Source organism: Vigna unguiculata, chromosome 6 (assembly GCF_037176805.1).
Source record: "Vigna unguiculata cultivar grain cowpea cultivar isolate G323 ecotype 2 chromosome 6, ASM3717680v1, whole genome shotgun sequence".
NCBI lineage: Eukaryota > Viridiplantae > Streptophyta > Magnoliopsida > Fabales > Fabaceae > Vigna > Vigna unguiculata.
In genome coordinates, this window is record NC_140797.1 from 8,982,377 (window position 1) to 8,998,820 (window position 16,444).

General features: G+C 34.8%; 1 protein-coding gene across 2 annotated transcripts; it reads left to right on the forward strand.

Annotated features, from left to right (window-relative positions):
• The first annotated feature begins 999 nt into the window (after positions 1-999).
• On the forward strand, positions 1,000-10,761 carry LOC114188738 (golgin family A protein (DUF1664)). Of its 2 annotated transcripts, XR_003605424.2 has the most exons (12): positions 1,000-1,183; positions 1,262-1,395; positions 1,496-1,577; positions 2,798-2,868; positions 2,974-3,075; positions 3,167-3,256; positions 9,158-9,232; positions 9,332-9,364; positions 9,450-9,524; positions 9,837-9,893; positions 9,976-10,239; positions 10,405-10,761. XR_003605424.2 is itself a non-coding variant. In XM_028077370.2 (11 exons), exons 1-11 carry the CDS (start codon positions 1,129-1,131, stop codon positions 10,150-10,152), a joined length of 951 nt encoding a protein of 316 aa, XP_027933171.1. In that variant the 5' UTR covers positions 1,000-1,128; the 3' UTR covers positions 10,153-10,761. The 2 variants fall into 2 exon arrangements, 1 of the variants encoding a protein (XP_027933171.1); XM_028077370.2 differs by having other exon boundaries at positions 9,976-10,761.
• The last annotated feature ends 5,683 nt before the right edge of the window (positions 10,762-16,444 follow it).

Genomic DNA, 16,444 nt, shown 5'->3' on the forward strand with positions numbered 1-16,444 from the left:
AGAACATGACATTTACTTTCAAGCACTCAATGATGAACAAGTACAAGTGTACGAGGATATCATGACAACAATTCTTTCAAAAAAGGGAGGATTCTTCTTTTTATATAGCTATGGTGGTACAGGAAAAACATTTATGTGGAAGACATTGTTAGCTGTTCTAAGAAACAAGGGCATGATTATTTTGAACGTAACATCAAGTGAAATTACTTCTTTACTACTTCCTTGTGAAAAAACAGCACACTCAAACTTCTGTATCCCACAATTAGTTAATGATAATTCAACTTGCAACATACCTTAAGGTAGTCTACGTGCTAAATTTTTGATGCCAACCGATCTTATATGAAAATTTTGGTGGTTCGGTTGCGGAAGTTGAAGGTGAAGAAACCCTGGTTGTCTATCTTTTTAAAAAGGGAACATTGCAAAACTGTATATCTAGAAATATAATATATTTATAATTATTAATAATATATATATATATATAATATAATCCTGAAATATAATTATATTACGCACGTCTACAATGTGTAGAAAATATTGAAGAAATGGTGGAACGATGATACACATGTCACCAATTTTATAAAACTGATTCAAATTTTCGTTGAATCTTAAAATTACACTATTTAAAATTTTAATAATTTAATTTAAAAAAATTTCGTCATCTCACTTATTCTTTATAATCTTAATAATTTAATATTTTATTTTATTTACAAAAATTTCATCATCTCACTTATTCTGAGATGGATTATAATTACAACGTCATAGATCAATTTATAGATAAGTTGTTTTATAAAGGGCAAAACAAATTTTATTATATAAAAGCTAATTTTAGTTTATAAAAAAAATATTTATTTATTTACTTTGTTTTATTATTCTAAGCATATTCCGGAAGAAATTTATTCAAATAGTATAACTTTGGCCAAATATATATATATTTTTTCTTATTTATTTTGTACTTAATATTTATTCAATAAATTGACGGCAGGCTTTATTAATTATTTTGTACTAAGAAAATCAAATTGAAATTCAGTCCTTTCTGTTGAAGAATTGGTGATTGAAGGAGTAGGACAAGGCAAAAGTCAGAATTGGTCGGTCATACATAATTTGAGACGAAGAGGATTGGAGAATAGCATGGCGTTGCAAGCAGGCGTGAACACCTCCAAGGTTCTCATTCTGGTCGGAGCCGGTAAGTAAGCGAACGATTGGGTTTATTATTACCAACTCCTTTATCGATTAACTTGTTTTGCTTTTGCTTCTTCGTTAGGTTTGAGTGGTTCTGTTTTGCTGAGGAGTGGCCAGTTATCTGGTCTCATCGCACAGCTTCAGGAGTTACTCAAGGGCGTCGACGATGCTGAGATTTCACCCGGCAGATACGACGCTGCGCTTATTGCTGCACAGGTGCGTATTTATCATGTCATCATGATACGCGCAATTCTTTTCTGTTTCTTTGCCACACACCGTATTGAATTGTTTATTTAACCGTGTATTTTAAGCTCAGATTCGAGAGCTAGCACATGAGATTAGGGAGTTGACGTTGTCTCGCCCTGTGACTATCTTCAATGCGAATTCTTCTTCTTCTGGTACTTACGCTGAATTCTGTTGCAATTTTGGGTATTTTTGTTTCTTCAGTTGTGGAATTAAACATCAGAGGATAAACTAATTTACTTTTTAGACCTCGATTAATCTATGATAGAATGCTACTGAGTAATGTTATATGTGAACATGTTTCCTGATTATGATGCTAAGTTGACCAACCAATGCTCATTTTCTTTGTAGGCTTGCTTCTCACATTACATTGTATAGGAATTATTAATGATAATTGTCTTATGCTTAATGAAGTTACTAGTATACATAGGCCTTAATTGGATACAAGTCAAGTGTTTAGTAGAAAATGAAAATAAGATTGTAAACTGAATTCATCTTCTCCTATAAGTAAATAATAGTGTATGCTTAAGGTAAATAAGCTTTTGGACTTTAAATTAGCTTTTAAACTTATGGGAGAAGCTTAATTTTTTTTCCTTCTTATTTTTACAAGTGCTTATTGAAGAGTTTATCTACCTTAACCTTTTAAAATCTATTTCTTTTAACCATGCGTCAAGGAAACTCTAACTTTAAGTTATAAACTGTATGCTTTTGGGGTTCTCCAAGATGGCTTCAGTCAACCAAATTCAAATTTACCAGTTAAGTGTGTCTACTTATTTCTTAAAGAATTCTTAATCATCCCTTATGCAATCCTTATTAATTCAAATTTCCTTGTTTGATAATAGTTGATGTTAACATCTTTACACCATATTTATCATTCCTTGATAGTGGCACATGGTGGCTGACCGAAATAATGCTACAACAGTATAACACTTAGTGAGATGACTTCTATTTGTTTTTTTTCATACTATATACATATAAACACTCAACAAAAATGCTAAAAGATCTTTACATGTTCCTAATTATGAATAAAATGTTATACAAGTAAATAGTAACTTATTGAGAAGGATACCATGACTAACCATAGAGATAGAGAGAAATGGAGTGAATGAGTTTGGGTCTTTGGCGAGATAGATAACCAAAGAAGGACCTCAGTGACTTGGACATGAGATAGATATTCATTTCATTTGTTACATATTGATGTGGTTTTGGACATTCTCAATCTTCTGGCCTTGTGCAGGCAATTTGTGTAATCATGGAAAATTTGTTTCTGGTGTAAAGATATTTTATTATCAAGTGTAATATTTTTCTTTTTTCCTTTCTTTATAAATACAAGTTCTTCTTCACTATATATGTCGTTGTTAATGTTTGAACATAGGGGGTATTGGCTCTTACATACTACCTGCTGCTGCAATAGGAGCTATGGGATATTGTTATATGTGGTGGAGGGTAAGCAATAATCCAATCACATTACCATAACAGGTACATTTATTTAGGAATCAACATATAATGTGATGAGGTTGACTAAACCCATATATTTCTTGCCACTTGTAGGGATGGTCATTTTCTGATGTAATGTTTGTGACAAAGAGGAATATGGTTAATGCTGTAGCAATTGTGTCAAAGCAATTAGAAAATGTACACGAAACATTGGCAGTAAGTAATTTATGTTAGCATTCCTATTTTCCTAAATGAACATTTTTCATCTTTGGGTGTTGCTGATGAATTTTGGTTTTAATTTGTGCAGTCAACAAAAAGGCATCTAACAAAGAGGTTGGAAGGTCTTGACTTGAAGTTGGAAGAGCATAATGAGTTGGGTCAACTTATATCAAATGATGTAAGGGAAATGGATTTTCCTTTTTTCTAGATAATTAAAGGTGTTAAGGTAATTCATTAAAGCAATGTTTAATCAAAAGAAATTCCTAGCTCAATAAAATATGATCAAAAGACCACTCTTGATTTGTGATCTTGGGTGCATCAATCATTAAGATTGCTTCAGTTAAAGAAAATCATGAATAGTTATGACTGATTCAATATGTTTGTTTAGTGCACAATTTTGTTTTGATCAGCAATAAAAATATATAAAATAGAGAAGCACTTGGGATGCATATCAAAAAGCAAAGGTCAAAACCGCGGGAAACTAAAAGAGAATGCAACATCTCTAACCTACCATGAAGAGGATATAACAATTTATCATAACTGTTCTACGAGCAAATCAAATCAGATTTTTGATGACAATAGAGACATGTATGTTGAGGATACCATAAGCTCAAGGAAAACATAGGCCATACAACTTACATCTAAAGTCAAATTGTCCATCTTGATATGCTATTATGGGAGGTAACATTTTTAGTGAAGGTGAAGATAATGTCATGAGATTTAGTTAATTGAATGACAAACAAACATAAAGAACAAAGTCAATGGTTAGAGATGGAAGAGGTCCAACTCCATTGTTTTGGTGAAAGAGAAAGGTGAGAGTTGGCATTTTTTGTGTAGATTATAAAACCTTAAACAAGATAATAGTACCTAATAAGTTTACTATTCCGGTTATAGATGGGCTGCTTGATAAGGTGCAGAGATGTGTTGAGATATTTTCCAAATTATATTTAAAATTGGGTTACTACTAGATCAAAATGCAGGTGAGAAGACATTCAGAATACGACATTTAGGACTGATGAGTGGATTAACAAATGCCCCCCTTGACCTTATAGGCACTTGTGAACGAAGTTCTCAAACCATTTCTGTAGAAGTTCGTGATGGCTTTCTTCAATGATAAACTAATCTTCAATATTGACATTCACTCACATATGCAGTACTTAGAACATGTTTTGGAGGTGGTGGATCAAAATCAGTTGAAGTTAAACAAGAAGAAATGTATGTTTGGTCCACACGTTCTAGAATATCAGAAGAAGGGTTCACAAATGATCTTAAGAAGGTAGACACAATGTCTTCATGGTTAGCACCAAGGGATGTTAAGAGTTCATGTGGTTTCCTTGGACTAAAGGGTTATTGCCGCAAATTTGTAAAGCATATGGCAAGATTGCTAAGCTAGTGACTTAGCTATGAAACAAAGATGACATTATTTGGTCAAGGTTACCTATATTTGCCATATCAAAATTTTCCAAACCATTTATGATAGAGATGAATGCATCTAGCTGTTATGCATAAGAAAGGAAGACCTTTAACATTTTGGAGTCAAGGGTTGTTAGAAAGAGCTTGAATGGCGATTGATGCATAAATTCACCACTACCTGTTAGGGTGATACCTTGTGATACTCACAAATAAAAAAGCTTCAAGTTACCAAAGTCGTAAGGGAAGCATACTATTTTGGTTATTGTGGACAAATAGAAAATTTTGCTCATTTCATTGAATTAAGACATTCATTTACAACAAGTGATGTGGCCGTTGTGTTCCATATGGGCATGGTTTTCCTTCATCAATTGTGAATGACGAGACTTTAGTTTTTTGAGCAAGTTTGGGATAGAGTTGATGACTAAAGTGGGTACCAAATTAAAATTTAGTACACCATACCATCGACAAACAAAGGTCATTAATTATTGTTTAGAAACTTGTTTGCATTGTCTTATAGGAACTTAGCTGAGTACGTGGTCTTATTTTCTAAGCTGTGCTAAATTTTGGTTCAATAAGAACTATAGTGCTGCTTCTAAAATGACCCGTTTTAAAGCACTGTATGGCAGGGACCCTACATTATTGTTCAAAGGAACCACAATTCCTTCTATAGTGGAAAAGATTAATCGACTTACTCAACAATGAGATAAGTTGTTAGCAAATTCAAAAGCTAATTTACTGACGTCTCAAGATTATATGAGAATGCAGGTCAATAACACAAACAAGATCTAGAATTTCAAGTAGGTGATTGAGTTTTGTCAAAATCTAACCTTATAAATTGAAGACTGTGGTCAAAGTTGAATGAGAAATTGAGTCCATGTATATATAGGCCAAATTGGGTGTTACATTGATTGGATTAGTGGCACATAAATTGAACTTACTTAGAAATAGTAAGGTTCATCCAATATTCCACATATCATTGCTTAGGAGGGTGAGAACAACAAAATAGTGTAATGTGGTCTTAAGTTTAATAGAAATAGTTTCTTATTATATCTCTTTATATACATACATTTGTTGGATATTTTCGGAAATAAGAATAACCTATTCTAGTAAACAAATCTCTGAGATTGCAGGATTGTTATGCTAGTAATAAAAACAAGATACAACAAATATACAAAATTAAAATACAGTAGGAATAATATCTAAATCTTCCTCAAATATATTTTGACACCCCCTTATGCTGGTGAATAAGTCTTCTCCATTCCTAGCTTGGATATAATTCTTTCAAAGTTATTGCGGTTCAGTCCCTTGGTGAGTATGTTTGTAAGTTGATCTTGAGTGGACACATGGAGTTCAAGTCATGTCACTATCAAGTTTTTCTTTGATAAATGTCTGTCCACTTCCAATATGTTTAGTTCTATCATGCTGTATTGGGTTGTGAACTATACTAATTGCAAATTTATTGTCATAATATAACCTCATAGCATGGTAGTAAGTATCGTACGATACACGATTCGTATCACCTGGTATGATACGATTCACAACCCCCACGATACGAATAGTAGGAAAACTCATTTATGTTCTCTAATTGTAGTTGTATTATTTGGATTGTTCATATTGCAGTTGTATTGTTCATATTGCACTCCGAATCGCGATTCAAACTAGAAACACACTCATGATGTCCCTAACTCTATCTCAAACGTGAACAATCCCAATTTCTCTATCTTCATGCTCATTGGGACCAACTTACTAGGTTTCCACCAAAGAAGGTGCAATGTCTAGTAGTTCACGACTATTATCACTTCGCAAAATTTTAATAGGAACACCAAATTGAGTTTGAATTTCATTAAAAAAAGATTGAAAGATATGAAATAATTCAGAACAACTCTTCATTAAAAGTAACCAAGTACACCGTGAATAATCATCAATAAAAGTAACAAAGTATTGAAAACCTAGACTAGATGCAACACGACTAAGTCCCCAAATATCAGAGTGAACTAAGGCAAAAGGGAATGAAACGCTGTGTGCGACACAACGAGGAAAAGAACTACGACTATGCTTGCCTAACTAATACAACTCACACACCAACTTGGACAACTTGGAGAAGCCAGGAACAAGCTGCTACAACTTGGCAAGACTATGATGGCCTAATTGAGCATGAAGAAGAAGAGGTGGAGACTCCATAACTGCACCAACATGAGAAGAAGGGCGGAGATGATAAAGACCATGACACTCACATCCGGTGCCAATCACCTGTCTCGAATTCCGGTCCTGTAAACAAACAAAAGATTAGGTAAAGGAAATAACACAATCAAGAGATCGAGTTAGACGACTAATAGATAATAAGTTAAAAGGAGACCCAGGGACATAAAGAACATTATCAATGGATAAAAAAGGAAAAAGATCGATAGTCCCAACACCATAAGCTAAAACACGAGACCCATTAGCCATTGTAACAGAGGGTAAATTATCCAGAGAGGACAAAGAAGAAAACAAAGATTTGTTACCAGTAATGTGAGGTGACACCTGAGTCGAACATCCAAGGACCAACAGATGAAGATTGAGTCAGACTAACAAAAGATGTACCTGTGTGGGCAACATAAGCCGTGGAACTAGAAAGCTTACGATCCTCACTCCATTTGAGAAATTCATTGAAGAAAGCAAATTTGTCGGTGGCAGAAACAAATGAATGAGGATCCGCAGGAGATGGTTGTGACGGTGGATCAGTGTGAAGAACAACAGCAGATCGAGGAGGACGACCATGTAAGGCATAATAGCGATCAATTTTTGGCCGAACTTGCCAAATGATCACACTTGTGACGCCCTTTTTCCGGCTTGTGTGAGCGGTGTCGATCATCACGTTGAGATACCAAAGTAGAGGAATCATTGGCATGGACAGGTGGATCAATGGAAGGTTGACAAGGCATATGCAAAAGGGTGAAACAAGTAGAGGTAAAACTTGGTATAATAGTATAACCCAAAATCTGATCACGAACATGAGAATATTTTTTAGCAAGTCCGTAACATCACAACCATGAAGAACCCTGATTGTTGCTTGATTTCTTTCGTTGGAGTAGAGGCAGGAGGTAATACTTCATTAAATTCATGAAAAAGATCTGTCACCTTAACACATAATCTGCTAGGATCCTGAGTACGAGAAGCAACAACATTAAGCAGGTCATGACAGACACCATATAGACGTTGAGTGTCATTGGTGTACAGTAATTTGGTTTGTTCCTAGACTTCACAAAATGTGCCGTAGGCACAAAACAGAGGTTTCAAAGAAGCGTGAATCATATTCTTGAGAACCGTGCATAAGTGAGCATCAATTCTCTTCCAACGAGGAAGCTCAATGGGATCAACATCAGTCACATTGAGGGTAAGATGATCAAGATAGCCCTGACTCTCAAGCCAAAGTTTAACTTCGGACGCCCATGCCGAATAATTCTTGCCATCTAACTTATCAATGGGCAACTGCACATTGACATTTGGATGAAAAACAGACGAATCAGACATGGAGGCAACAAAAGTGGATGAAGTAGCAACGGAAGACGCCATGGAGGAGAGAGAGAAATCCTAAAAATTGAAAGTGCGCCAATAGAAACACAAAGCCCATATCTGGAAAGTTGAGGACGAGGCGAGTGCAGCGGTGGTGATCGGCGTCGGAAACGACAGTGCACCCACCGCCACTCATGGCGGAAGCAGACGACAACTGAGATGGTTAGACGGTGCGTGGGACCTCCGATGACCACGAAACCAACAACGTTGGGGTCGCTTGGCCGAGACGAGCAAAACCGTGTGGTCGTCGGTTGAAACTAGATCTCCGACAACGGTGACGGCAGCGGACGGCGGCAAAAGGAGGCGAAAGGCAGCGGTGGCAGTGGATTAGTGACAAAGGCAAAAAAGAATTCCTTAAGCTCTAGATACCATATTAAATATAGTGAAGCTAGGTTTGAGATTAATCTCCCTGGTGTAGAAAATACACACAGGGGCTATATTTATAATAAAGAAAATATGGGTTAAGCCAAAAATACATATGTAAAATAATAACAATAGAAACAGAAAATAAGATATTAATGATATCTTAACAACTATTAATAAAAGCAAGATACAAAAATATACAGAATTAAAATATATTAGGAATAATATCTAAGTTCATAAAATATATTCCGACATGTGGAGAGTCCGGTTCTGTCAAAGTAACCAGTGGATGAGTACTATTTTCATTCTAATAAAGTCTATTCTTTCCTCTTGGCCTTTCCTCTCTGGTACCACTGTAACAGCGACACGCTGCAAGCATGTTTATGCCATAAAAGTTTACCCTAACAGTAAAGTTGATTGTCTTAAAGCTAGGCTAGTGGAAAAATGATACACCCATTATATAGCCTTGATTATAGTTATAGTTTTTTCTCTTGTTGCCAAAATTACTTTTTGCCTCTTTCTTACCATGGCTGTTATTCACTATTGGCCTTTCTTCAAAGTTAATCGGATGAGATTTATAGGTTTGTATTTTTAATAAGGAGTTACCTTAATGAAAAGAAAGATTTATTTGGTCCTTCAAATGTTGTATTTGCTGTTAGTTTTGCAGTTGGTTAAGCTCCTTTGGTAAAATTCTTTTTAATGTGTTAAGAAGTATTCCATTTTTATTTTTTATTTTTTTGGCACGCAGGTGAATGAAGTGAAGTCAAACCTTTCTCAGATTGGATTTGATATTGAAGTTATACACAACATGATTTCTGGGCTGGTAAATCGGACTCTCTTTTCTCCTTTTTTTAAGCATCCAATCGACTGAAATTGTGCTCTTGTTGATGTTCTAACTTGACTTAATCAATCAACTTGATAGGAAGGGAAACTCGAGCTTGTTGAAGGCAAGCAGGTTATAAATTTATTATTGCAGGCATAGGTTACGTTCTAGCAAGTTTTCTTATAAATATTTATATATTTCCCTTGTTATCGTGCAGGAAATGACCAATTCAGGTCTCTGGTATTTATGCCAATTTGCTGATGGATTTAGCGACAGACCAAATGGTTACAAGGTTATATTTTTTCATCTTCATTTGTATTTTATCCCATTTATTGCCTTATCCAGTGTATAAAATTGTGTGGAAAGCAGAAAGGTTTTTATGATATAAGACTTCTAGTTTCTGATTAAAACACAATTCTTCTGTCAGTGATTAAGATTTCTGTATGAAGGAATTTTTTTGTGGTTTCTTGTGCAAATTCTTCTGTCAGTGACTAAAACACAATTCTTCTGTCAGTGATTAAGATTTTTGTGGTTTCTGATTAAAACACAATTCTTCTGTCAGTGATTAAGATATCTGATCCTTGATTTGTGACTGATTTTATAGGATATTGCAGAACCGACAACTAGTACAGTGACGACACTTGAGAAAAAATCACTCCAGGTTAATCAGCTATGGCATTTTTAGGATCAAGTTTTTCAAGTTCTAGTCAAACATGCTTACTTATTTTTAGTATATGTTTCAGGGTTTACAATTCATTGCTACAACTAGTGACACAGCTGAGAATTCGTCCATAATAACAAAGAAAGTTGGTCTCATTTCTTCAAATGACAAGGAACCTGCTTCGAAACAAAGAATACACAGGTCTTTTCCTTTGGGCATTGCTGTGAGCAAGGGCCTTACTGGGTTGGCGAGCGATTAGTATTTATTCTGATGAACCTGCTCGATCCCAATAGATTCAGTACTTCTCACATGGAGAGCAGATGGTGATTGCAATATATCTTAAAATGTATGAAACATTAAAGGAAGAAAAGAAAGGAGAATTTCATTGATATATTATGATAAGGAAAAAAAATCTGAATATAATGACTAGATCATTCTTTATTTAAACAAAAGAAGGGTATAAAAAATAAAAAACCATATTCTAGGTGACGCTCCTGTGTCTTCTTTGCAGTCCATTGCCTGCTGTGGTTGTTAGGTCAAGGTGGCGCAGCGGAAAAGATTGTGCAGGGATGATATAATTGTTTTGCACTTGCTGAGTTGGCATATTTAGTGCTTCACGGGAAGACCCAATATCACCTTTGTGAAATGTACTTGTTTCATTGATTTGATAATTTGACATTCCCCACAAACTGGAGCATGGGAAATATCAATCATGCCCAGCTTGGAAATGAATGGTGTGAAGATTGTAAGAGGTAATGCTTTTGTAAAGAAAATCAGCTAGTTGTTCTTTGGATAAAATTGATAGTAAACGCAAGACTCCTCTTCAAGTTTTGTTCAAACAAAGTGACAATCAATCTTCAATTTTCAAGTGCTTTGTTCTCTCATAAAAAATAGGGTTGACAACTGTGTAGGGCACTTTGATTATCACAATAGAGGATATGGATGCTCTAGAAAAAGTGATTTGTAGGTCATGTAAAAGAAATAGCAACCATTGTAACTCACAAGCAACAACAAAGAGTGTCCTATAGTATGCTTCAGAGGAACATCTTGACACAGTTTTTGCTTCTCTGCTTTCCAAGAAATTAATGATGAACCCAAAAAGAAGCAATATCCTGAAATGAGCTTTTTAGAATCAGGACAACCAGCCCTGTCTCCATCAGAGAATCTTAACAGTTAAATTTCAGATTTTCTTGTAAAGAATAATCCTCTACCTAGACTGATTTTAAGATATCTGACTATTCTGCAAACAGCTCTATAGTGTGTCAGTGTTGGGCTTATTTAGAAATTGGCTAAGTTACTGAGTGGCTAACGTGATGTTTGGTCTAGTGGTGTATAAGTAAAGTAGCTTTTCAATTAATCTTTTGTATGCTGTTACATCTTGAATGTTACATCTTCAAATGGCTTTCCTGCATCTTAATAACTTAATTGAATGATCAAAAAGAGTTTTGGCAGGCTTTGATCCAAGTAGACCAGATTCACATAGAAGATCCAAACAATATATCCTTTGACAAATTGATGTTTCCAATTTGGAATGTGCCACCTCTAATCCAAAGAAGTATTTCAATGGGCCAAAGTCCTTGATTTGAAGTTAGAGTCAATAATAGCCTTTATTTTGGTGAATTCATCAAGATAATTTCTTGCAAGATTCTTTATAACAAAAGAATGGTATACAAAACAAAAAACCCTATTCTAGGTGATGCTCCTCTGTCTTCTCTGCATCCCATAGCCTATTGTGGTTGTTCGATCAAGGTGGTGCAGCGGAAAAATTCTGCAAGATGATATAATTGTTTTACACTTGCTGAGTTGGCATATTTAGTGCTTCATGTGAAAAACTAATATTACCCTTGTAAAATGTATTTGCTGTTTCATTATTTTGATAATTTAGCAATGTATTTTTTACGTCGGTCAAAGTTTGCCTGGCACACCCCGTCTCAAGTGTCTTAAAAATGGTTCTGCAATATTCCTTCAGATATTTATTAAAATGGGTTATGCTAATGATGCCTGGTTAATGTCATGCTAATGCCAAAATTAATTCTGTTGAGACAGGAATAAATATCACATATTTAATGTAGATTGATTTGAAATGTTTGAATATCAAAGTTACAGAAATTAAATATTCTCTAATTGTAATTAATACAATATTTCGGTGTAAACCAGTAGTTGCACGTTGTCACTTAGGCATAATGTTTGGGCATCATTCGTCTCCATCTTTCCCTTTCAACAATTTCATTTATCGAGTCATATTTTGAAACATGTTTTGCTACCAAATGACAAGATATGGAAGAGTGGATTGACTATATTTTTAAAATAGTCTGGAATTTATTTTTCGCAAAATCTTGTAACATTTTGTTTGATAATTTTGTATAAGAATGTGATATGATTCTATCTAGAAAATAGTATGATTGTTTCTGAATTTGAATCCTCAAGAGGCACGACACGAATAAATTAGAGAAAAACGCAGAATAAGACAAAGATGGAGGACGGCACAATCTAGCAGATTGATAAGTCAAGTGAAGATTCGTCACAAAGATGTTAATATTTGATAAGAATCAGAGGCCTAAGCCAAGAACAAAAAGAACCCTTTCTTTAATGAAATCAAATTCAATATATGACTAAAAGTGTCTACATCAATTTTTAGTACCTTTATTTATAGGCACATAAGTTTAAGCAAACCTGCAAACCTTACAAGAAGGTCCAAGCCCAAAACATAAAAGCATAAACTAATTATAAAAGAAAGATCAAACCCCAAAAACATAAAACATAACTAATTTCTAAAAGAAAATCCAAAAGTTCATTTTCAAGTTCTTCTTGTGTGGAGACAATCCTTTATCATTCCCTCCTTCTTGAAGAGAATTTGTTCTCAAATTCGTACCGCTTGAAGTTTAGGAAATAGACTTCTATCGTATCCTCCTTCTTAAAGACAATTTGTCCTTAAATTTGTCTCACTTGAAGATTCTTTATCATTCTCCCCTGTTTGGAGAGAATTTGACCCGAATTCTGAAAGGTCCTCCCGGGTCAAATACGCACCTTATAATGATATATTTGATGGCCCTGTAGGTATTGCACATCGACCCCAATCTATCTTTCATAGGTACCAGAATGACTAGAATAGCACAGGGACTCAAACTTTCCTGAACCGATCCTTTGTCCATAAGTTGCGCCACATGCTTCTGTATCTCTTTAGTTTCTTCTGTGTTACTCCTATAGGTTAACCTATTAGGAAGGGATGCACCCTGAATGAGATCTATATTATACTCAGTACCCCTTTTAGGAGGTAAACCATGAGGGATGTCTTTAGGAAAGACATCATCATACTTTTTGAGATGTTGCTCCATACCTAAAGACAAATAAGCTTGCATAGAAGAGAGACAAATATTGTTAGGCATAAGCAAATATAAGGGTTGTTTCTTAATCAACACTCTGTGTATTTCTTTTTCTCTCAATAAAAGGCTTTTATCACTCCTTATTTTTTACCTTCCTTTTTCTTGCCTTTTTCTGTAATTTTCTTTCTTCCTTCTTTTCTCTCTTGCTCTCTTCTCACTCTCATCTTAATTTGATCCTCACAAACTTCTCTAGGAGATAAAGGTGTTAGGGACACCTTTTGCCCCTTAAACAGGAAAGAATACTTATTTGTTAGACCATCATGGGTTACTTTTCTATCATATTGCCAAGGCCTCCCCAACAACAAGTGACTTGCCTCCATAGGTATCATATCACATACTACCTCATCGACATATTTACCGATAGAGAAAGCAATGTTCACTTGCTTATCTACCACCAATTCTCCATCCTCACTCAAGCATTGCAAAATATAAGGACTAGGGTGCATAGATGTCACCAAACCAAGCTTTTCTACTAGCCGTTTACTAGCTACATTTGTACAAATTCCTCCATCAATGATGAGTGAACACACCTTTCCTCTAACCATACATCTAGAATGGAAAATATTTCTTCTTTGGGTCTCATATTCCTCCTTATTCATACTACCCAACAACTGTCTAACCATCAAGAGGTCTCCCTCCACAGGGGGGACTTCACACTCCTTTTCCTCCTCATCACTACTAGATGATTCAGATGATTCACCCACATAATGCTCACTAATGTACTCACCATTCGCCAACAACATCATAGTTCTTCTATTGGGACATTCAGCTGCGTATGTCTTCTACCCAAACATTTAAAACATTTTATTGCACTAGAACGTGAAGAATCATCATTACTAGCTTGAGAAGTTACTTTACTATTTGAGGACTCCTTCTCCTTAGATTTAGGAATGGTAGAAGTAGCTTCCTCCTTCTTATATTTCTCCGTATCTCTCCATGAGGTGGATGACTTCCTATAGGCGCTTCTTCTCTTGAGTTGTTGTTCCACTCTGGTGGCTTGATGAATAAGATCCTCCAAGGTCTCATAATGGTGCGTTTCCACCACATCTTGAATCTCCCTATTTAATCCATTCAAGAATCTAACCATTGTAGCCATATGTGTTTCTTCCACTTCAACTTTCATCAAGGTGACCTCCATCTCTTGAACATACTCTTCAACACTTTATTTTCCTGTGTAAGTCTTTGTAATTTGTTGAAGATCTCTTTTTTATAATAAAGAGGCACAAATCTTTCCTTCATAGCTACCTTTAATTGCTCCCATGTAGAAATTGGCAACCGCCTTCTTCTAGCTATGTCCACGTGATTTGATTCCACCAATTCATAGCATAGCCTTCAAACTCCAAGAAAGCTATAAGCACCTTATCATCATCCTCATAATCGTAAGAGTTGAAGATTTGGTCAAGCTTCATTTCCCATGCCAGGTAAGCTTCCGGGTCATTAGCTCCATTAAATTTAGGAATTATAATCTTCTTCCACATTTTATCTCTTCGAGGTGCGTGGTTCCCGAAATCCTCTTGTCTCTGGCCTTGTCTAGGCCTAAAATCATGCTCCTCCTCATCATTATCCCTCCTAAGCATGTATTTCCCAAATGCCTCACGTCTTTGGCCTCGCCATGGCCTAAAAACATGTGCTGCTTCATCATTATGAGAAGAATGGTCTGAATCATCATGTCTCCTTCTTCTTCTCTCACTCCCTCTAATCTCACGCTCACATCTTCATTAAACTTTTGGAGCCTTTCGAACTGTTGTTGATTGTGTTGTTGCATTTGATTCATTTGTAATGTGAGCTTATCAAGAACAACCATAAGTGTCGCAGTCTTAGGTGATAGAGGCTCACTATTTTGGGAAGAAGTCATGCCCTACAAGCAAATGTTAGCAATAATATATATATATATATATATATATATATATATATATATATATATATATTATTTTTTTTTGGACCTCACCACTCTGCTAAGTGTTTTACTCAATTTTTCACTTGTGTATCACACTTATAGGCTTTTCTGGAATGTACTCTCTTGCCTTTTACCACTCAAATTCCCTTTAGGGCTTGACAAAGAACACTAGTAACTTAAGCAAAGAGTGAACAAACAATGTGAAAAATGTTACAAGATATAAATCTTAACTTGAGAGGACAAAGAAAATTTAAAACTCTAGACAAAACTTCAAGGAATTTTAAAGACACAAAACAAGAAAATTAAAATTAGAAAATAATAGGACTACCAAAGAGATTCAAATGAGACAACACAGAGACTCTAAGAGAAAGACCAAAACAAGAAAATTAAAATTAGAAAATTAGAAAATAATAGGACTACCAAAGAGATTTAAATAAGACAACACGAAGACTCTAAGAGAAAGATTGATTACAAGTAGATATCAATAAATCACTAATAAATTGCAATAAAAGTTATGTTGAACTCCCCCTTTTTTTTTTTGGATCCTTCTTTTTCTACTTTTTTTTTCAATATATATTTGTTTCCTTTGGACTTGATCCACAATATTTTTGTTTTTTTGTTTCTTTTTTTGCAGTTCAACAAATAAAAACAAACTTAAACAATTGATCCTTTAAATCCTCATACTCATGTAAATCAAAAGTAAGTGTACTTGCAAATTCCAAATACAAAAACAAATAATTTCCACGAAATCAAATGTAGAAATATACAATTTAAATAAAGAACAGAAAAGAAAAAAAAACGCCAAATAAAAAAAAAATTCAACCAAATTGGAAACAACCTTAGGGGTTTTACTCCTTACAAACGAAACAAAGAAAATTTAAAACAAAAAAACATAGAACAAGCAGACATTGAAAAATTGTACTTTTTTTTATATGATAGAAAAATAACATAGAAGAGGAAATTCAAACCAGAACCTTGCTCTAGATACCAGATAATACGATCTTATCCAGGAAAGAGTATGATGGTTTCTGAATTTGAATCCTCAAGAGGCACGACACGAATAAATAAGAGAAGAACGCAGAATAAGACAGAGATGGAGGACGCCACAATCTATAGATTGATAAGTCAAGTGAAGATTCGCCACAAAGATGTTAATCTTTGATAAGACCCAGAGGCCTAAGCCAAGAACAAAGAGAACCATCTCTTTAATGAAATCAAATTTAATATATGACTAAAAGTGTCTACATCAGTTTTTAGTACCTTTATTTATA